The sequence below is a fragment of the Rhinolophus sinicus genome, linkage group LG06 (genome assembly GCF_036562045.2).
Source record: "Rhinolophus sinicus isolate RSC01 linkage group LG06, ASM3656204v1, whole genome shotgun sequence".
In the NCBI taxonomy this organism is placed as follows: domain Eukaryota; kingdom Metazoa; phylum Chordata; class Mammalia; order Chiroptera; family Rhinolophidae; genus Rhinolophus; species Rhinolophus sinicus.
In genome coordinates this window covers 26,844,139-26,868,000 of record NC_133756.1, presented here as the reverse complement: position 1 = coordinate 26,868,000, position 23,862 = coordinate 26,844,139, and the positions used below count along the sequence as shown (strand labels likewise).

Here is a 23,862-nt window from a genome sequence, read left to right as displayed (position 1 = left end):
TAAATAATTGCAGATTGACTTGATATGTAATGCCTAGAAGAATTCTGATGTGTATTAGCAGTTGTTTCAGAAATACTTTAGTTGTTACTGGGAATAAGTATAGCCATTTCTTAATATATCATTCTCATATGTTAGGAGTGTTGATTATACAATTTTATTTGAAAACTTTTCCTTATTATTTTATCATTTTAGTGGACAATTGACCTGTGTCAAGGTGGCCTTACTTTTTAATTTTTTATTTTTGTGTATTTAAAAATTTCAGTTATTTATACTTAATTATTTTAGCCATTTCAAAAACTAGTCAGACTTCAATTTCCATTGCAGTTTATAAAAGGAAATGAAATAAATTAGAGGGAAAAAAATTTAAAAGGTAAAAATCATGACACATACAAATATAAAATGAACCATGTCTGAGATTTTATTGAACTTATTATTAACAAGGGAGTCAGTAATTGTTACAGCTAGCCCAAAGGAGAATTTAAGAACCATAGGTATGTAGTAAATAAGGAGAGCTGAAATGAGTTTACAAATAGGTGCAAAACTGATCCATCCATGAGACAATAATCAGTTGCATTCCACCAGACACATATCCATTTCCAAGGACAAGTATTGTTTGCATTGTTGATCAATGCAAAGTTGTAAAATAGCTGTAAGGCCAAGAAAGGCAGAGATAATACCCAAGGACACACTTGACAGGACGTCTAGTGATCTTTTTTGTCCATATGGAAGTCTTTCACAGTTTTCTCTGTTTTTATTTTCTATTGTCATCCATTTGCCTTTCAAGTAAGGATTTCATATCAAGTCATCCTATCAGACTAATAATATAAACAGAAGTTGTTGTTTTGTTATCTTTAAGCAGCCACATAGACATTCTCCTTACTGTATTTCTCTTCTTTCTCTTAAAGTAGTAACCTACAATTCTCGTTAATTTCCTCCATTAAATCTGTTTCTAGTGAGTTTTAGGATTGAGGTTATTGCTCCTAAAATCGTAGGCTTTTGGAAAGTATATATTTGCCTTCAGAAATTAAAGGAAAGAGCTGAAAATAGATGGGAGTGTAAAGGGACTGGTTTTATTTTTCAGGAGAAAATTTAAGCCTCTCATGAGCCATTTAGAACTAAAGACATAGATGTAAAATTAAGGATGAAGTCACAGAAATGCAAAAATGACAGAGAAGGGAAGTCAGAGAGGGAAAAGGTGTTTTTTTTTTTAAGAAAGAATGTTTTAGTTTTACTTTTTATTATAAAAATTTAAAAGCGCATCTAAAGGTAGAAAACAATTAGAATAATCTAGTGAACCCCATTTTTCACTCACATTCAATATTGTCAGTGTTTCTGTACACTTGCTTCTGTCCCTTCTGTTATTTTCTTCCCCAGAAGCATTTTAATGCAAATTTTATTTTTTTTCCCAGAAGTATTTTAAAACATGAGGGCTTTCCCTCCTAATTACTTAAATATGCATTTTATATAATTAGTTGTCACAGATGTTATATTTAGAATTAGAGTAAATAATACATGTAACCTTTCATTGTATTTAGCCTTTCTTAAACTTCTTTTTTTATTAAACTTTCTAACATGTAAAGAAAGTTGTATCATTTTCTTCCATTGTCATCTAAGAAAATTAATAATTCCTTAATAAAATTAAATATCCTATCTATATTCAAATTTGTCTCAGAATATAGTTTTATAATTGGTTTGTTCAAATCACGGTCCATACATTTCGTTTGCTTGCTGTGTCCTTTAAGCCTCTCTGATTTTAGAACAGTGCCCCCCACCCCTGTTTTGTTTGTTTTTATGCATGTCATTGATTTGGTGAGTACATTTAGTCCCCCATCCTAGATGTATCTGATTGCTTCTTTGTGGTATTCTCTAACTTGTTTCTCTATATGCCTATCAATGGAAGTTAAATTTTAGCAAGAATGTTTTGTAAGTAGTGCATCTATGCTTCATATTGCTTCACATCAGGATTCTCTTAATCTGGCTCCTTCACAGTTAGTGATTCCACATTCGATCTGTGGGTTTGGATGGTGGTGGCCTCACCTCCCTTTTGGAAATGTGATTTTCCCTCTTCTGGCAGGCAAGTGATGATTGAGCACTCTGCAAATATCCAGTTCTTTAGCAGCCTGAGAAGTTCTTTTATTTGAGGAACCATCATCCTCTGTCTCAAAAGGATAACCTGAATGTGCGTCTTGAGGAGTACATATACATATACATATACATATACATATACATATACATATACATATACATATACATATGTGTGTACATACATATATATGTACATACATATATGTACATATATATGTATATGTATATATATACACGTACATATATATATGTATGTGTATATGAAAAAGCAACTCAGGCCAGCCAAATCAACTCTAATGTAATAAAAGACGGTGCAGTTACATTTCCCTCCTATTTAAGAGTAGATTTAAGAGGTAGGTAAGAGAGATTTTTAAAAAATCAGAATAATGATGAATGCATAAGAGTTGAAAAGAAAGGAAAGATGATCATTGATAATTGTGTTTAAAAGACTTATTTAGTGTTTTGAGTGTCCTTAACTAATAATACCACAAGGGCCCTCATCTAAACTAAATACAACAATAACAGCAAAAAAGCAAAGCCTCTGAAATGCCCATTTCCCCTCAGTATGATAAGCTTCAAAGACTAGAAAATCCAAAAAACAAAACTGAATCTCAAATCTCCGGTCTAATTTAAAAGTTTTACTCCATTGGAGAGGACATCCTAAGTGATGAGAAGTACAGAGGTATCACCTCCTGAAGCTGGCATGATAAGGCTGATTTAATTACGTTGAAAGTGACAGAAGAATAAAGAATGACTTTATATATATAAGATAAATTCATTTCAGAAAATTGTAAAACTTGTGAATACAGCAGAGAAGCTGTAAAACTTTCAGTGGAGGCCGTGAAAAGCAGAATTGGTGCCACAGAGCAAAGACTCATTGATACTGGAGGAACATAGCACAACCAAATTAAAACACCCAAAGCTAAAAAACAGAAATGTGTAAAAAACGGAAGAATATTGAAAAGACACAAGGAAATCTAAGCTGTATACAACAGTGGTAAAGACCAGAACATTCATTCATGTCTTGATTTCTTTGACTATGGCTTCTATACCACATTTTTGATATAGGTAATATTTCTCAATATGGGTTTTTACAAGAATCCCAAAACATCATGCATGAGAAGCCCTGAAATAATGATGCCTGGATATTTAAATTTATCAAATGTTTAACATTCATTGCAAAGATAGGCTCTTAGGAGATGCCTAGGTATAAAGAGAAAATTGAAAGACAGGTAAGAGTGAGAATTACTTTGGATTTTACTTTTCAGACTTTGGAGAAGTGTAAGAGTTTAGGGGGAAAGAAACAAAACAAACAAAAATCAGTGGAACTGATACACTTTGGTATGGTATGTAGGCAAACCAACTTTTCTTTTTTATAAGATGGAAGATCCCTTAACAAGTGAAACATCTAAAACGGTATGTCAGCGAAGTACTGAGTAGCAGCAGTGCTCTTTCCACAATCCACTGGCAATTGAGAATTAGATAAAATACATCATTTGTTGATGTATAATTGTGATTATAGCTCGCACCTTATTATTCTTAGAAAACCACAGTTCACGTAAGGAATTAACAAAAAATTGAATGACTAGTACAAAAATATTTAACTGACATAACAAACTAACTGCTAGGAAAAAGATGTTTATTTTCTTTTCAAATGCACATACATCTTTCATAAAGATACTGATCATATAACTTAGACAAAAACATGTATGCTTAATATAAAGTGTTACAGTTCAAATTGTCAAGACACAGTACATTAAATCAGTAGAACAAAAATTAAAAGATGGGTAGCCTCATGAAAATTAAAATACAATTGTGTATGTATAAGGCAAGAGAGAAATCCATAAACAATAGAGCATGCCTTACAATCAAGAAATTTTGTAATGATGTAGCCATATTTTCATGGGTTACTGTCAAACCTATATGTAAAGAAAATTAAATTATTAGTAACAAAGAAAAAGAGAAGTGTAATGTGCACAGACAGGAAAAATACAATTAATAAAACTAAGCAGAAAAAAGCAAAATTACAATAGTTGATCCTTTGGGAAATTTAATCAAAGTGAAAATCATTGGATCAGTTAGAGAATAAAATGTAAATAGGACCAGGAGAAGAGCAACAATTAGCATACAGGAAACCCAAAATATTTGGGTGAATGTTATTTTTAGTTTGATGATGATGTTAGTAGCCCAGGTCAAAATCAGAAGTAATTAAAGTGTGTGCATGCATGAGTGAGAGAGAGAGAGAGAGAGAGAGAGAGAGAGAGAAACTGCCTAAATGGATTCAGCTAGAAGTAGAAATTATAACTAGAATGAACATTCTCAGATTAAGGTAAGGTGTTATTAAATCAAGTAAATAAAAACACTGTATTTAGAAACACAGAGAATTATAACAAATTAACAAAGAAAAGGGCACCTAGCACTGATGGGGATTTACTTTGGAGAATTTTTTCAAAAGTTCAAAGAACAGTTATTTAGTGAATAATTTTAATTCTAGCTTCAAAATATAGAAAGGGACATTGTTAATTACCTGATTCATTTTATAAGCATAAATGATTTTATTTTGACAATTGGTAAGAGCACCACCTTTAAAAGAATTTATGGATTGAGGTCATTAAGCAGCAAACAATACAATACTATAACAATAACTATTGACTATAAGCAAGTAAATTATCCTCAGATGCATGGGTAGCATAATAATAAATTTTTTAAAAAAGCACCTTGTGTTTTAATAAGCGCAGAGGAGGAAATTTATGACTTATCTTTGGTTCTTTCCTTTGCCTCTATATCCTACTCACAAGAAAGCCTTGCCAATTGCCTCCATCAGGCATTAGGCGCCTGCTCCCTTCTCCATCCATCACATCAGCCCTTCTGCTACCTACTGAAAGTCACCATCATCTCTCCCCTGGGTTCCTATAGTCATCTCCTGTTTTAAGCTTCCTGTTCCATTTTTCACTTTAACCCCTAACTGTTTTCAATACAGTAGTCAGACAACCTTTTTAATGTCATTTGCTGGTTTAAAACCTTTCACTGGCTTCTCATCTAATATAGAATAAAAACCCAAACTCTTATTCAATCTTTAAATCACATAATTTGGCCACTGCCTACTTCTCCAACTTTTTCACATGTCATTCCCCCAGGTTTTTTTGATTCCAGCTATTTCACCTCAAGTTTATTTCTTCCTTACAACTGCTCTACTTTCTGATTTCTCAGCTGGGATCATTCTTTCCTTAGCTCTTTACACAGATAACGCTTCCCTGGTGGGAGGCTGTCCCTGATCCCCCAATCTCAAATAGCGTCTCTTCCATGCAGTTATTATCTAACACAGTTCATTGTTTCATGTCTTTATTGTTTTATTAAAATTATTTTGTTTCCTTATTTATTGTCTGTCCCCTTCCCTAGAATGTAAGGCCCATATTCGCTATTGTATCTTTAGTGCATATGACAGTTTGTGAAATGCACAGTGAATATTTGTTAAGTGGTTGTGTGATGTATAACAATAGGAAAGATAAGTAATATAATTTTGAGTTAAAAATAGAAAAATTGGGTAATGCAATTGATAGCAGTTCCACTCCATTATAGAAATTTAGCCTGTAGCAAATTAATAGTTGGTAATGGGAAAGGATATTGTTAGGAAGTAGTGTAAAAAGAGTAGTGGTCTTAGAATTCTTGGGTTTTAATTCTGACCCAGCCCAGCCACTCAACTTTGAGAAAGTTACCTAGCCTTCAGTTTTCTTCATTTGTAAGACTGAGATACAATTTCCCCTGGGTGTTTTATGTACATACTTGTATATTTGTGTTGGTAAGGTCCTGCCTCATTCCCTCTTTCCTTCCCTCTCTCCCTTATCAGAAAGACACTTTAATGATAAGTAGTATTCTACACCAAACACCAGCATTTCAAAAATGGTTCATGTGATAATAATACAGTTTAGATAACATTTGTAAAATTCCTGGCATAAGTGCAAGGCACATAGAAAGCTAACAGTAAATGTTAATTCCTTTCACTCTAGTTAGAATCTTTAGGCTGGCTAATTCCATATTTCACTTCCATGGGATTCTTCCTTGGGATTCTTAGAACTGTATATTCTTGTTATTGGAGTACATCCCTGCTTTCTCTTAGGCTATAAACTCTTAAGAGTGTTTTCCCTGTGATATTTGTCATAATGATTTATTCATAGCTTGTGTTCTATAAATGTTTGTTTAAAATTGAGCGTGCATTTAAGTACCTATTATGTGTAGTGCATGAAGTTAAACACAGAAAGCAAAGGAAATGGAAAGGCATATTCTAGCTGTACACTGGGAAAATGTGGCTCACTTTAAAAGAGATGAAAGTATATTTAATAAGGTAGATTTGAATTTATAAGAATAAAAGATGTTGGCAACCTGAAATGTAATAAAATAAATATGGGAAGGAAAGTAAAGAAACAGAAAAAATATTTACAACATATCTGATAAAATCTTACTATGCAAAAATAGATGAAGATTTGATAGAAATATATTTAATCTGTAATAGGATTCTGCTTTACAGATAGTTGGAGGTGAGAAACAGTTCACACATGAAGAAATATTAACAGAAAACCTTTATGAAGAATACATAGTTTTTCTAGCAATTAATGTAGCTCAGACCTCTCCAAAGTACATTTATCCAGTAAAAGATTTACTCAAGAAACATATAATGTGGTGCAAAAAAACATTAAGTATGAAAGCATGTAGTGCAAAAGCATTAAAAACAAAAACAATAACCAAAGCAGGTGCTAATCCCCTTTTTTCTAAGCCTTTTCATTTCCATGACAGCTTTTTTTTTTTCCCAAATAGACTTTATTTAAGAGCAATTTTAGTGTCACAACAAAATTGAATGGAAGCTACAGATTGGCCATAGATCCTTCCCCCCGCCCCCCACCCCGCAGTCTCCCCCACTCTGAAAATACTGTACCAGAATGGTGCATCTGTCACAGGAGATGAACCTGCATTGACCCATCATTATCATCAACGTCCGTAATTTATATTAGGGTTCACTCTTAGTGTTGTACATTCCGGGGGTTTTGACAAGTGTATAATATTCACCATTAAATTACCATGTGGAGTAGTTTCATTGCCCTAAAAATACTTGATGCTCTGCCTTTTTATCTTTCCCATACATCGTGGCAACCACTGATCCTTTTACTGTCTCCATAGTTTTGTTTTTTCCAGAGTGCCTTGTAGTTGGAATCATACACTATGTAACCTCTTGAGATTTGCTTTTTTTTTTTAACCACTTAAGTTTCCTCCCTGCCTTTTTGTGGCTTGATAGCTCATTTCTTATTAGCAGTGAATGATATTCCATTGTTTGGATGTAACACAGATTATCCATCACCTACTGAAGGACATCTTGGTTGCTTCCAAGTTTTGGCAACTATGAATAAAGCTGCTGTAAACATTTGCTAAGCAGCTTTTGTTCCCTGCCAGTCACTTAATCTCTCTGGGGCCCAATTTCCTCATCTGTAAAATTTAGCTGATAAGTTCAAAGGATTCTGAGGTTTGAAATTATGTGGTTATATAGATAAAAATCATGAAATACTATGTTTTACTGATTATGAATAACTCAGGTATTTCTGTATGCTGATGACATTGGGAGTTGGTGAAGCCTTTCTGACAGAAAGCAGTTTGGTCCTATATAACAGAAGTTACAATTCTTACTCTTCGATCAGCTCATTCTATTTTGGGGGTGTGCTTCAAGTACACCCAAATGAGGGCTAAAAAATAACATATTTCGTTTAAATAAAGATATTCATAGGGTAATTTATAAAAGCCAATCAAAACTATAAAAACAATTCAGATACCCAATAATGGGGAAATACATAGTAATTTGCAGGAGGGCAGGGATCATGACTGTTTATTCTGCCTGGCACCTTACTCAGTGTGGTGTTCTAAATATTTGTTGACTAAAAAGATCGAGTAAGAGAACTTAAGGGAAAGAGAAGGAGCTTTTACCGAATGTAAGAGATGATAGGAGATGGCGTTCTGTTCCTCCCTTTGTTCTCTGCTTTGCACCTCTCATTGCTAATCTCAGCTGTGCCCGCTGTTACCTGCTGGACTGCACACTTGCCCTCTTTACTGATACCAGGGAAGGCCTTAGGCATGTGACCTAGCAGCCATGGCAGATCAGCTTCACACTTGGAAAAGAACGTCAGTGTGGTTGTAAAGGGTCAGTCTCAGTTTGTGCCAGATTACTCTGTAAATCTAATAGCGTCTCCTTTTACTCTCAAAGGTGTCTGGTTCAGACATCAGGTCACCATTTAGCTCAGGGTCTGATTTTCTTTTTACTTCAGTACTGTAGTTGGGAAACATTTTCTTGTTTTTTCTATTCAGTTTACTTTAAGGAACATTTATTGAACACGCTCAACAGATATAAAATGTGAAATACAAAGAAAATGCAGACAAGGCCCCTATTTAATACTTTTTCCTCTTTATTTTGGTAAGTCACAGCCTTGTGCAGAGTCAGTTGTGCTCCTAGACCCACGCTCCTGCTGGCTTCACCCTTTTAGAAGGCCCTTCTCTGACTTGCCTCTGGCTGCATGACCCCTCTCCTGGGGAACGTAAGGAATATACTCATCTAAGAACCTGTGCCCCCACCATGGTACTCTGGGTGTTTGGGGCAATGGAATTCCTTGGCCAAACATTTCTGATCCTGCTTCCAGGGCTTGTGTGGACCTCCTCCCTTGAAAACACACACACACACACACACACACACACACACACACCCCCCCCACATGCCAGGTGAGTCCGGGATGGGCGGAGAAGGGAGTGGACAGCAGGCTAGTGACCGGAGCTGGGGTAGGCTTCTCCCATTCCTAGAAGTTCCAGATTTCAAGAATTCTAATTTTGTACCTGGCCTTCAGTCATTTTGAATGTGTATTCCTCAAAGTGGGAGAATGGAACATATTTTATGTAGCAGTTCATTAGCTTGACTTACAGCTTTTAGATATTGAAACACATGGTATCTGAGTCTTCATTTGCATTCTTGCCAGGGACCCCTCAATTATCCGCCTCAGGCCTACTCAGAGCAAAGCCTAAAATCCTTACATGTCCTAAAAAGTCCTGCATAATTTGCCCCTGCCCCTATACCATGCTCTGGTCCGGCTGTCCTAGCTTCCTCACTGTTCCAGAACACTCCAGGCCTACCCCCACCTCAGGTTGTCGCATTGCAGCTGCTTCGTATTGGAATGCTCTCCTGGGTAGCCACATGACCTCTTTCTTCATGTCCTCAGGTCTGCTCCCCCTATTCCCCAAAGTCATTCTTTTGGCAGTGAATGACTCTCCTGGTCAGTCTTTCTAAAATTTTGCCACTCCCCCAAACACTGACTGTCCCCTTCCCTGCTTTATTTACTTCCATTAACACACATCACTATCAGAAAGTTAGAGGTAGTAGTGAAAAACTAAACTACAGTAGTTTTTTCCCCCCTAAGTATCTTTCTGTTAAAACCCTTTAGATACTAAGACTTTTTTCCTAAAAAAACAATTATTTTAGTTTCTATGTCTTAAAGTCATCCATGTACCCACTTTAAAGAATCTCATGGTTCTCTAAGGCTAGGTACTTAAAACAGTAGTCCCCCTACCCTGCCCTCAACTTCAAGGGAACCATTTCTAACTTTCTTAAATTCTTTTTGTATTTCCCATCAGATCTGCATAACACACTTACAGTGCTAGCTCCTAACTTTTCCGTTTTAGGCATTGTCTATTTTTACTTTTCCCCATAGAGGATGAGAATGAAACTCTCCCTTATCACTGTCACACCCTGTGCATGCGCACACATGTATCCAGCTCTCCCCCTGTGCAGTATGGTAAAATTGTGATTTGCATTAGCTCAAGATTCTAAAACTGTAAACACTAGTCTCAGCTGAGCCAGGTAGTGTACTGTGAAAGTGTGCTTTTCCTTTCTTCGCAGTATTTTATTTTCCTTGGAGTTAAAAATTGGTCATGATTTTGATTTGCTTACTTTTCTAGATTATTAGCATCAATTCTACTACAGATGGCCCCATTTATATATGTCTTTTTTCAGTATGTTTAGACATCCGTGTTCTATTGTTTTCTTTTTCTTGAGGCAAAACTCTGTCATAGTCTTCAGATCTTTTGTAATCTGAACAGTTCTTCTCAGGGTCAGCTCGAGTTTGACTGAAACCAAAGAGATACCTCTAAGAGGGCTTGTTTATCCTCCAAGGGACATTGGGCTGTTGCTGCAGACATAGTTGTTTTTTTCAAATGTATTATGTGAACAAATCATGAAAATGTAACTATTTACCATGAATTTGTCTGTGGTTCTCTTTCATGTGTTGTAATTAAAACTTTTATTAAAATAATACAGAATGTATTCTTATATTTTATTGTTTTGCATAAAGCATATTAGGAATTACTGGAATAATCTTAATAAATTTATATATATACACATATATATGTATATGTGTACATATATATATACACACACACACATATATATATACATATTTGTTCTGTATTCTATTTTGTATTTTATTGTACTCCTTTTTGTATTTTATTGTACTCTTTCTTTATAGGCTCTTAAAATTAGAGAGATCTGTAACTGCCCACCACTTTCTGGACCAGACCCCCGAGTACTGTTCAAACTCAGTATGAAGCATTTTCTTGAAGAATCAGAGAAAGAAGACCTAAATATCACTGTCAAGAAACAGAAAGTGGATACTCTTCCCACTCAAAACCAGAAGCAAATACCATTAACATATATAGTTGAGAAAAGAACTGACAGTTGAATTAAAATTTACGAGACACGGGATATATAAAGAATACAGCAATACTTATCATTTTTTGTTACTTTTTCAAAAAAATGATGTTTAAAATGAAAAAAAGTAGATATTCAGGGTTAAATCATGTATATTACAGGTATCACTAAATTATTCTGGGTATTTTTCATGAAATATTGATGTATTTTAATCTATTTTAAAATATCTTCAAATGGAAATGTCATAGAATAAATTGATATTACACATTTTACTTTGTCTTTTACTTGCTTTTGATTTGGAAGGCAGACCTCTAGTGGGTGAGAAATCAGAATGGGTAGTAGTTGTTATTGTAGAAAGGATTCCATCCAAGTCTAAACTGGGTTTCAGAGTCTGGGTGATTATGATAAACTGGGAGATCGATAGCCTTTAACCTTACTGTTTACAGAAATTGGTCTGCATTGGATGGATCATGCGGCACAGGGGACCTTGGGATAGAGAATTTCCTGGTCTTTCCTATGGACAGTGAGGGGAAACGACTATATGGTCAGAAGCTGAAGAAGCCGTTTTCACAGGGAAGCACAAGTAATGGTGTTTGTGGTCCCAGTGACGAAATGAGAAACAAAATGGGAGAGAGAGTCATTTCCTTGTAGACACAGTATGTTTCTGGCCCTGCAGTCTTAACAGAAAGTCATATCATTTTGGCTCCTTGATGATACTACAATTTGGGAATCTTGGGTTCTCAGAGAAGGCAGCTACCCTGCTGATTGTTGCACCAGAAGAGGCAGGAGAAGGTTCTGCCCCTAAATTGCTCTTCCGGGTAGCAGACGTCAGCAAGGGGCTGGAAGACGTAAGACACATCCCTACTGATACCCAGAAATTATTGTAGTATATAAATGTGGAAGTAAATTTTAAAAATGTGTTATTTATATAATATTTCTACTCCCAAACTGGTGAAGTCTGGTGATGTTTAGGCTATATTCCTAAGAGGAATATTTTTCTTGAAACACATTATATTAAATAGTTTCTTAGAGAATTAAAGGAGAAAGAAACTTACCTTTTATTGAGTATCTACTATTTGAGCTGAGCCCATTTATTCCACAACCCTATAAAATAGGCTTTATTAATCTCATTTTACAACGAGAAACAGGCTTGGAGAGGTTAAACAATATACCCAGTGTCTCTCAGCTAGAAAGAGCAAAGTTAGATCTCTAACTACAAATCCATCCATTTCCACGATTCTCAGATATCTAAAAACTAAGCTATCAAAAGACAAGAAACAAATTCTATTGTCAGTTGTTTGTTAGTTTCCTCATATATGGCTTCAATACAGGTAAAAATCTCATAAAGTCAGAGGTCCCTTATACCTCTGATTTTATATATTTGCAGGATAATTTTCCATATCCTCCTCTCAGACTCTATCAAAATTTACACGAAAAGCCTAGGGATGAGGCAGGAAAGGAGAGTAGAACCTCTCCTCCTGCCCATGAAAGCCGGTGACTTCTCATTTGGGATGTGCTCTGACAGTTTTACATTTTCTTAGACAAAATATTTACCTAGTTGTTAGGAAGACAAGTTAAGAGCCTATTTATGTTTTTCAGGGCTTACTATGGATTGATTGTAAGGAATTTCTTGATCTGCACACAGGACAACACTTGTGAGAAGCAGGTTCAGATTAACTGTTCTCCATCTAGTTGTTCTTTACACTCCTAGTGATTGGAATTCTGTCAGAGGCACTCCATAACATGTACAACCACATTTGGAGAATGTCACCCAGAGCTAAACAGTAAAACACACCATTACATTTCCCTGTAGATTTCCTAAGAAAACAATTCAGCGGAGACTCTAGTCTATTGTTCTTCCATTGTATTATCACATCTAATTGTATTGTTCAGACTCCTAGAAAACATACATGAGTTGACATCATGTCAGAAAGAGCAGAGAAAATATAGTGATAATACCTTTATATGAAAAAGATTTTTTTCAAATCCATGAAATCAATAAATACAAAAGAAATGTAACATTTCAGCTCAGGGTTTTAGGAGAAATTAAATAGCCATTGGAATGTAATATCTATACACATGCTTTAAGCTGTGTATGAAAATGACCTCTATATCTTCTACATTTAGTTGCATAACGTAGTGCTTTTCATGTGTCCATAGGATTTAGAAGACATTGGCAGGTTAACTTAGTTGTTAGGAGCATGATACAAGAAAATCCAAGGCACAGGTTCAGTCTGATCTCTGGTAATACAGGTAGTTGTAATACTGTATCCCTAAAACTAAACTCAAAAGAGAATATGTATATTTACTGCTGTGTCCTGGGTACCTAACAGGTTTTGTCTATAATAGACATTCAATTAATATTTTATTGATGCTGTCCATTCAACATCAGTCGTCTGGTCAAAGGATTTAAAAAAACAAAAAGGGGAAACACTCGTACTCTGAAATTTCTGCCTCTTGGTAGCCATGGGCCCCTGGGTTAGTCACTTAAACTCTGTAACCCTCATTTCTTCATTTGTGAAATTGGGATAATAAATTCTACCTCATAGGATTGTCCATATGTGATGATAAAGGGGAATGATGTACTTAAAGCATTTAGAGCAATGTCGAGAGCGCCAAACAATAAAGAGTCACAATTTGTTGAATGCTTACTTTGTACCGAGCGCTGTGCTAGGCATTTTTCAATCACTATGGAACCTCACTGCAACCCTGTATATGGTAGGTGTTTTATTGTCCCCATTGTAGATCAGGAAACTGAAGTTTAGACAGTTAGTGAGACTTGCTCAAGGTTACCTGGTCTATTTCTTAAGATTATTTTACTTGCAAGAACAAAATAACCCCTAAAACCCAATCAAGAAAATGTCTTGGTTCATCTAACAGAAAAGGCTGGAAGTACACTAGCTTCGGACACAGTTTAGTCTAGAGGATCATGCTATCATCAGAGCAATGGCTCTTCTCTATGATTTTTCTCAGCTCTGGCTTCACTCTTCCCAGATGATGTAAAGATGGCTGCTGGCAGCTCCCAGGGTTATGCGGTTCATTCGCATCCAGGGGAAAGAGTGACTCATCTTACAACTATTGAAACAAAGCCATCAACACTAACAACACCCTCTAACGAGCATCCCAGAAGCAATCACCGTGGCAGGAGATGGGATTGTCCTGACTGGCTGGAGCTGAGAAATGGGTACAGTCAACACCACCCAAACGGCTGCTATGGCAGGTGGGAGACGTGCAGACACAGAGTCTACTAACCGGAATAAAAACCCATTACCATTTATCCTCTTTCATCAGGCAAACACCACAATTCCTTGAAGATTTGGTCTGAAATGGTACTTAATCTGAGCAAATGCAATCGATATGATGGTAAATTTGCATTAGCATATTTGCTTTATCAGTTCCAACATATGTTTTTCTGACCTGAATTTATCTTGTTCCTCAAACTTAACCTATGAGATTGGAAGGACAAGTGGCATTATTTCTTCATAGGGAAGAAAACTAAAGCTTGGAGAAATTAGGCAAGTTGTCCTAGTATGCACTTCACGTCAATGTCAGAAGTGGGATTGGGAGGAAAGGATTCCTTGATTTGTAATCCAGTGCTCATTCAGCGATACCACAGTCTTTCGAGAGGAAGGTATTGCCTTCACTTTTTTAGCTGGAAACCAAAGTCAAAGATATTAAGCAACTGTGTGCCCAGCACTGCTCAGCACATAATGGCAGATCTGAGATTCAAGCCCTCGTCTTCTAACTCGGAAGTCTGCGCTCCTCAGCAATTTTCTGCCACTTCAGTTGGCAAATCTCATCAAGGAAGTGGGAATGAAAAGTGTGCATTTCCTGGCACCCCTCGCTTGTAAAGAGCAGGGCCAGCACCTTCTGTTCCCTTATTTAAAAGCACTCATTTTAATACTCTCCCAGGTGGTAAAGATACCCAATCTAAGTATATTCATTCACATGAAGGACAAAATTCCTGTTTAGTGTCTCCTAATGTGTTTCGATTAGGGCCTAGAGAGTTCTTTAGTCATTCATAAGAAATCTCTTCATTACTGGTAAGAAAACCCTATCAATGTTCTACCTTTATACCCAGCCTCCTAATTTCCATCAGAAAACCAGTAGCCCTCAAAGGTAGGCCAATGGCTCTTAGCCTTTTCACTGCTAAGGACTCTTTTTACATTACCTGGCTCTGTGTGCGTGGACTTTTACCCTGTAAAGTTTTCTCTGTCTTAAGGTTTGGACTGTCTAGACTCGTGACAGGTACTCATACTGTGGGCTCTTGCTGCTGTGCTGGGGTTAGGAGGTGAGCTAGCTGAGCATGGGGCATAAATCACAGTATGATCCTGCTTTCAGGTCTCAGAATTTCTGTGATATCATCAAAGACCAATCAGGACTTCTGATCATCGCGTGATCTCAAGTGTTACCAAAATTCCAGCCAAAAGGAAAATTTGTGATTTTAATTAGTCTGGGTAGCCTAATTATGTGAGAGAAAATATAAAATTTTTAGTTAGGCTCTTTGAAGTATTAAGCACATGTAGCAGATTCCCAATCCATCTTTACAGATCAGAAGGGGCCTGGAATCTCATCCTGGGCAGCGTTGGTCTAAAATCAGATTGGCTTTCCCCCCCATCCTTCTTCAGAATATAAAAGAAAATAAAATTAATGTATTCATTTTGACCAATATGTCCAGATATAACCATATTTTTGTAGGTCAGGGATGATGGATGGTCTACTTAAGCGTTCTGTTATTCTATATTTAAGGACATATTTTTTAAAAATAACTACTGTTTTGGCACAGAAACAAATAAATTGAATGTAATTTTTCTTACAGCTCTTCCCCTGATGTTCTGGTAGCCTTGGGAGAATCAAGGGCAGCCTGACGAGTCTTCTTCTTTTCTTTGGGAACATGGGACAGTAACATTTGCCCTGCTTACGTCCCAGGGTTATTACAGGTTTTGAATAATGTGTTTATGTTTTGTACAAAACCCACGATGCTGTATCCATGGTATTTCTTCTAGTCTAGCGTTGTCTTAGTCTGGGCTGCAAGAGTATTAGTTAGGAAAGGTCCTTTCCACAAGGATGACCGTTTGTCTGATCTGATACAACCCAGAATTGGTGATGGTCTGCTCTTACTCAAGTGGGAGAAAAAGGGAAGCTTGTTTGTAGCACATTTTGTTTTAGTCTGATTTATGAGTGTGTGTGTGTGTGCATGTGTGTGTGTGTAACCTAGTTATTCTATTAATGCTATTATGGCCCTGGTCTAAAGAGTGTTCCTGATTTCCATCTATTTCTACATTCTGAAGCTTACATCTAGAGAGAGAAGGTCAAACCTTTCCTGGAGTGGACAGCCCATTCTCCAGATGATGGACTGGGAGAATGGGAATGTTTGTTGAGCCCTACTATGCAAGGACAAGATACCAAACCTTCCTCTTCATTTAATCCTCACAGCAACCCCTCGAGGCATGGATTATTCTCCTAATTTATAGATAAGGAAATGGAGGTTCATAGGACTGGGTAACTTAGCTAAGGTTCATACAGAAAGTCCAGAAATTCATGTAGCTTTGTGAGACTCAGAAGCTGTCACTGACTTTCACATGCTTTCTCTCACACGAAATGAGAGCAATTGTCAGGGCAACATGAGAAACACTTATAAGGGGTCCTTTCTTTGTTCTAGTGCCCAAGGCTTTTCTCGTGCTCCATAATCCCTGAAATTGACCATAATCTCATCTCTAAACAACATCTCTCAACATTCATCTCTTGCAATGAGGCAATCAGTTAACAGAAAGGTGTTCATGATAAAGGCCCAGCAGCCCTCGGGAACACAAATTGTCACATAGTAAGTGCTCAATGAACTCAAGTCCAGTGAGTGAGTGAATGTATATATGAATGGATACAAACAAGCCAGCAATAGGAGTTATTTGAATGCTTGAGACAGTTTTTGGGTGGACTTTATAATATAGTAAGGGGGAAGAACGTCTTACCCTTGCACCCTGGCGTATTTCTATATCACCTCCTCCCAATACCCAGGGATCTATATGCCCCAGCTCTACCCACAAACACTTCATGGTGAGGTATAGAAAAATCCCACCAGTTCTGCACTCTCTAATCACTCACTAAGCATATTCTCCGCTTTATTTTTCTTCATAGTATTTATCTCTATCTGAAATCATAGAATTATTTAACTCTATGGCTACCCTGAGTCATGTGGGTCACCAGCTTTGATCTGGGCTAAGCACGATGAGCTAACTCCTCTCAAGGGAACTAGTTTAGGAAACCATTGAGGACTCACGGTCTAAAGATCCAGGTTCAGGCCATGCCTTCTTCACCAGCGATGTGATAGAACATGTCATTGTGCCTCTCAGAACCGCCCCTTATCCGCACCTGTATGTTGTGGAGATGCAAACTCCTGCCGCCTTGCATTGCAAACCCGCCACTGACCTGGGAGCTCTTTGAGGGCAGGAGTACTGTCACCATTACCTTTTTAATCCTTGAGCTAAAGTGCTACTCAATACATGTTTCTTAAATCAATATAGATAAGTAATGAGCATTACTTTTGAATGTTGGCAGGCAAATTCCTTGCAGTATCAGTCTCCATGGTTTTACCAAACAGGCTGATTTTCTTCTGAGGTTTGCCCTCAAGAGCTCAGCCTCTGCAGTCAGACCTTGATGTGAGTGAGTCTGGCTCATTCTGGATAAGTTGCTTTACTTTGTAAGGCTCACGTTTCTTCCTTTGGAAAATGAAAATACTGTGTTTCCCCAAAAATAAGACCAGGTCTTATGTTAATTTTTGCTCCAAAAGACACATGAGGGCTTATGTTCAGGTGATGTCATCCTGAAAAATCATGTTAGGGCTTATTTTCCAGTTAGGTCTTATTTTCGGGGAAATACGGTAGTAGCAGTTGATGCTTCATGGGGTGGGTGTGAGGACCAAATGTTTGCCCAGAGCTCACATTTCCTGGCATATAAGAAGTACACATCAAGGGTGTCAGGATAACTGGGGAGGTCACACCCGTGTCCCCTCTACCCACCTGAGCTGACCTGCAGCAGCGATGGAGAGTTTCAGTGCTCTCTCACTCTGCTTTCTTCTCTCCTGAGGGGCTTCTCTGGCACCACAGGACTTCACCCAGCCACAGCAGGGATACCCCAGAAACGCAGGGGAGTTAATTCCACCAGGTGTCCCTCAGCCCGTGGGGGACCAGAGTTAGTGGGTAACTATCTCATCCTCTTGAGACGATTCTAGAGTATGTTCCACAGTTAGTGAGAGGGTCCCCTGTGGGACTGAGCCTCGCTCGCTCATCCTTTTCACCCACTCACGAATGCTTACTATATTGGCTTTTCTCCCTTCTCTCGCTCTTTGTCCACTTCCTCACGTATGCTTCCTGAGATCACTGCCAAATAAACGACCTCGTGCCTACCTACCTTACCCTAGTGCTTGTCTTAGGGCCTGCTTCTGTGGGGATCCCAAACTGTGAAGCTATCCAACATTATTGTTATTATTATTGTTCAATAATAATGAATCCCTATAACAACCCCACTTAACGGATGAAAAAACTGGTTCAAAGGGGTGAAATCACTGGCTCGTGGTTGTACAGCAAATAGTTCTAACAATCCTTAACTCTCCAGATTGTTTTGAGGAAGTAGTAAGTCAGCTGTCAGATGTAAATGGACTCTGTAAACTGTAGTATTGGGCACGAGTTGCGTATTATCCCGGCGTAGTACCATCTCTTCTCATGATGGTGACACAGAAAGTGATCCTCGGATGCCCAGAGTAGCCATAAATATGCCCCAGTACAATAGCTAATCATTCCTTTTTCAGGCCACGCAATCAGTCCCCAGAGCAGCCTCACAGTTTGAACCTATTAGCTGTGATTCATAGGCTCTGGATCCAGAGTGACCCCAATAACCACCTATGCAGTGGGAGTTTTGACTTGGAAATCATAGTCCAGGCATAAAGTGGAATTTACGTACATGTGACAGCTCGTTCGGGAGCAGGAGTTTATTTAACAGCCAGAACAGATTGCAGAGGAACACTCAGTGGCGTCGTCCAGAACACTGAAATCTGTCAGCAGTTGAAATGTGGAGGAAATGCAGGCTGGGGAGACAAACCAGTCTTAGGGAAGCCTACTCAGCAGCACTCAAACGTACTCGGCAGAGGACATTTGGGTCGGATTGTTCTGGAAACACGGTCACTAATACGATCAGTAACCAGAACAATAAGAAGGGCCATTGTTGCTACTGAGACCTCTTCCGAGCCAGGCCCCAAAGCACTTCACATGCACGAGCTGGTTTGATGCCTGCGATGATTCTGTGAGGCGGATACGATCATCCCATTTATATAAGAATGAAGAAATGGGAGCCCAGAGAACCTGAGCGACTTGACCCAGACCTTATGGTTTGGACTACTTTGCCCTTCTAAGCTTGTGGATCCCAAGTTAATGCCTTTTGGGGGTATTAGGTGTTGATAGGTTGGCTTTTTGGCTGGCTGGTTGGTTGGTTTCTAATGCATGAAAATACAGTGTCATGTGGAGTAATGTCTTTCAAATCAGATAGACCTTAGACAAATTACTTCACTTTTCCAGGACTACGTTCACTTCTACCAAATATTCGGTAATATCTGCCCCACAGAGCACCTGTGAGGAGGTAGTAGGCTTGTTTTATTTTATTTTGTTTTGCTTAAAATGTTTAGTATTATTTCTGTTTGCTTGTTTTTGTTGTGGTTGTTTTGTTTTATTTTGTTTTAGCTCAGGTCCCAATTTTTATTTTATTTTATTCGTTTCAGGTATACAAAACAATGTAATAGTTAGACATTTATCATTTGTATCCCTCACAAAGTGATAACGTCCTTCCTCCAATCTACTACCCCTCTGACATCGCATATAGCCATTTCCAAATTGGGGCGGTGGGGGTTGGAGATGAGGGAGAGGGTAAGGGGATTAGAAATCACAATTGGTAACCCCAAGATTGCCACGGGATACGAAAGTCAGTTTGGGGAATATTATCAATAATGTCGTAAAGATTTTGCAGGGTAGTGGGCTTATGCATGTGGGTACCTGGCAAATGGTAACTGATCACTGCTTGCTATTTCTCTTTCCCTTTCAACCTTGTGGTTCATTGTCCACTTACTTCCATAAAATGATTTACAGAGGAAAGTTGGGGCCAAAATCTGAGAGGAGATTCTCTTCTTGCCAGGTCTAAAATTACTTAGCAGATTCTTTCGTAAGGCAGAGAATGCCAGGAGACAAATATAAGATGGGTTTTCCAACAAAGTCTTTTGTTTTCTACTCAAAATGACATTAAGAAATAATCAGGCATTACTGCCCTGGTTTCTCTGCCCTCTGCTGGTGAGGTCTCTCTCTTTGAACTATTATTTCTTTGTTTAAATTTATTTTTTCATTAGTGTCAGGTGTACAAAACAATGTAATAGTTAGACATTTATCATTTATATCCCTCACACTGTGTCAACCCCCCTCCTCCCATCCACTATCCCTCTGACGTCGCACACAGCCATTACATTTCCACTGTCTCTATTCCTAATGCTAATGCTGTACTCCACTTCTTGTAACTATATATATATATATATATATATATATTTGACATTCATTATTGTTCAGCTTCAGCTTCAGGTGTACAGTGCAGTGATCAGGCATCTACATCATCCCTGAGGTGGTTTCCCTAATGGGACAAGTGTCCATCGGATACCCTACAAAATCTTTACAGCATTATTGGTTACATTCCCCAAATTGACTTTCGTATCCCCGTGGCCATCTTGTGGTTACCGATTGTTTCAAACATCCCCTCAGAGCTGGAGAGCACTTCTCACCCTCAGCCCCACTGACATTTGAAGGGCAGATAGAGCTTCTCTGCTCGAGCTCAATGACCACGACTGGACATTGACTCCACCCCATGGAAGGGAACTGCCTCTTCCTCTTTTTATTCAAGATGCTGATTCAGGCTAAGTTTCGAATGATACTTATGAAAAGTAGTAATAACAAAAATAAAACAAAGAAAAAACAAAGTTATGTTAGGGCCAAATATACCAAGGATAGGAGGGGACTGCCTCTGGAAGATGATGGTGTGGTGAAAACAGATAACACAGAACTATTTTACTCCTATTCAACATTGGGGCTAATGTTTACACTAGTTGTGCACTGCACACGTCCGGAGGGCGCCATTCACCTAGCCTGTGACGTGAATTACACCCGGTGGAGCTATGTAAGGCAGCCCCCCCTCGCCCCCCACCCCTGTATCTTACCCTTATCCTTTCTGTCAAGGAGAATGATCAAGGTAGAGCATCATTAAGGGCAAACTGAAGTTCTGGGTCGGGGAAGAGATGGTCAGAGAAGTTGGGTACTTTCTTTAGTGTTTATAACGATATTAGGCAATGGTAATAGTTAACACTTAAGGAATAAAATATGTTAGAGACTCTACTAAGCATTTTGTGTATATGATCCACGTTTTACCCTAAACTACAATTCTGTTGATGTCCAGCCAACAGCCATTCTTCCTCTTCCTTTCCATCGTTTTATTTAGGTGGGCAGTGTGCCCGCCCGAGGGGATAAATGATGATCCTCTAAGTCAGTCATGCCAATGTTATTGCTTACTAGGCCGATGATTGGTCTAGCGGCAGGCATGTGATCAAATCTGGCCAATGAGAAATAAAGGAAAATCTAATATTTTTCAAGGATGGCAGCTATTTTCCTCTCTGATGAAAAAGAGGCCCCAGAAAAGCCTTTTTTTTTCTTTTCTCATGTCTTCTATTCCTGCTTTGCAAGTATGGATTGTGTTAAGATAGGATGCTTGTTGCTGCTGTGGTCTTTTAATGAACCTGAGAGAAAGCCAAGAGAACCATGGCGCTACCAACCCAGAACCCAAACATCACCTCGTTTCTGAGCCAACACGGGCATTGCCTCCCTTGAAACCCTTTGGGAAGTGAGATAATGAGATGTCTTTATTGTTTATGCCCTATTAACTTATATTCCCTTACTTGCACCCAATATTATTCCTACTGATAAAATATTATTGGTTCTATTTCACAAATGAGTTAAATAACTTCTAAGTTTAAACAGCTTCCCCAGTGTCATACAGCCAGTATGTTGGAAGGCCACCCTACAAGCTAGGTCTGCCTGAACCTAAGCTTTTCGCTGCTGCTGTTCTGCCTGGGGCTAAGTCTGAGGTCCAGGGAATTACATTACGGAGCAATATGCTGTCCCAATCCAGTAAGAGCTCTTGACAGTGGTCAGCTCCACCGCGTGCGGAGCTCTCAGTCACTGGAACTGTTCAAGCAAGGACAGAACGACCATCCATAAGGTTTGTTGGAGAGGAGAGTCAGGCTGTGAGTAGGCAGAAATGAAGGTGAACTACGAGTGAAAGGCAAATGTTCTGTAAATGAGCTCTGTAACCGAACTGAATGGACCCAGAGACACAGTGAAAGAGAATTTACAGCCTTGACTAACCGGGTTTTCACTCAGATATCTCAGGTATCTGCTCAGGCAGTGGGTATGGTGGCTCTGCTCCTGGGCCACGGAGGGCGATGGAGTGGTGACTGGTACAAGCCAGAGTTGTGGCTCTACCGTTTCTTACCTGTGAACGTCAGTTTCCCCCTTTCTCAAACGGGAAGAATGGACTCAGTGTACTTTCCTGGGTCACAGGAAGGATTAAATGAGATGGTCATATACTTCCTCAAGCATGTATTGAGGACCTGCTATCTGCCTGGCTTTCTGCTGAATCCTGATGTCTGTGAAAGCTGTAAAGAGCTTCCCAAATTTAAAATATTACGTATTATTCTTTATTTTAAAAATTGCCCAACTCTGCTCTCCTTCCTACCCCATCAACGGAACAACAACAAAAGACCCCATTCCTCTATTTTACAATAAATTGAGCTCTTATCTAGGAAAACAGAAGAAACGGCTCCAACGGACACTTTCTAGCAAGACAAATCCCCCAATGGCCTCTTTCTGCCACCGCTCAATAATGGTGTTTGCTATAAATCAGAGAGCTTCTTTATCAAGTACCTTGGAAACACTTGGGACCGATTTAGCCCTAGAGTGAGATTAATCACAAATGCCGCTTTAGAAAGAGTGATGGGTGTGAATAAGAAGGTTCGGTGGAGATCATTTCGATTTACCCTGATTGTTGTAGATAGCTGAACTTTGCCGAGCTAGGGCTCTAAGTTTTTAAATATTTCTCAGTTTGAGAAAAAGTGTTGTATCCAAGAATGGGTTCTACACCCCTCACAATGGCCTAGAGGGACAGGGGAAGGAACTAACGTTTCCTAAAATGCCAACTATGTGTGCCAGACACTATGCTTACACCATTGCTTTTAATCCCCTCGACAATTCCATGGGATGGTCTGGTTATCCTCATTTACGGATGGGAAGAGTGAGACCTACAGCAGCAAAATGACTTGTACAAATGCCCAAGGGATAGAGGTGAGAATGAAATGCAAGTCTGCGGGACTCCAGAACCTTATTAAGAAGCCTCGTGAGACTTTGACTGGAGATCCCTGGCCACAGAACTCAATGTCGTCACCAAGAAAAAATGGAAGTGGCTCACGGAGATTGCAGGCCCGGCAACGATGCCTGAAACAGTCCTTCTGGACCAGCTTTAATGACCCTGTTCTGGGATGACCTTCTCAAATCTCTTTCTTTTTTCCCCTGTAAAGTAGAGGATGAACGAACGAACGAATGAATGAATGCCCCCCCAGACAGGGTAAGAATGTGCCCCTTCTCTGTTCATGCACGATATGGCAGCCATGGAGGATGTGGGGTTCAGCCCACTCTTCAAGAGACCCCATTGTGGGGGGCATGGTTGGCTAAAGCTCCAGCTGCCTCACCTTCAGATCCCCTGTGACACTTTGCCTGGACTGTATCCAGCCAGTGGCTGAGCACGGCAGGGGTACCAGAGATGGGCTGGGCCATTCCTGTGTCCCATGAGGCACCTCTAATGGACAACCTTTGCTTAGAGAATCCCTACTGGCCTAGCTGGGACTTGCTTAGAACTGTGCTATAGTCAGAACCTTTTGCAAGTTAGTCCTCCTTCCTTCCCACTCTCCTTTCATATAT

The 23,862-nt window shown here is 38.8% G+C and overlaps 1 protein-coding gene across 6 annotated transcripts in view; it reads left to right on the top strand.

Moving 5' to 3' along the window:
• Positions 1 to 14,531, top strand: part of OMA1 (OMA1 zinc metallopeptidase) — a 55,469-nt gene extending 40,938 nt beyond the window's left edge. For 5 of the 6 annotated variants that reach the window (XM_019742543.2, XM_019742536.2, XM_019742540.2 and 2 more), the window contains one exon: positions 10,632 to 11,085. In XM_019742543.2, the coding sequence (XP_019598102.2) occupies positions 10,632 to 10,844 (213 nt within the window). In that variant the 3' untranslated portion in view covers positions 10,845 to 11,085. Of the gene's footprint in view, positions 1 to 10,631; positions 11,086 to 13,807 lie in introns of those variants that run through there. The other variant, XM_074334777.1, reaches the window with a different exon arrangement.
• Positions 14,532 to 23,862: the final 9,331 nt, after the last annotated feature.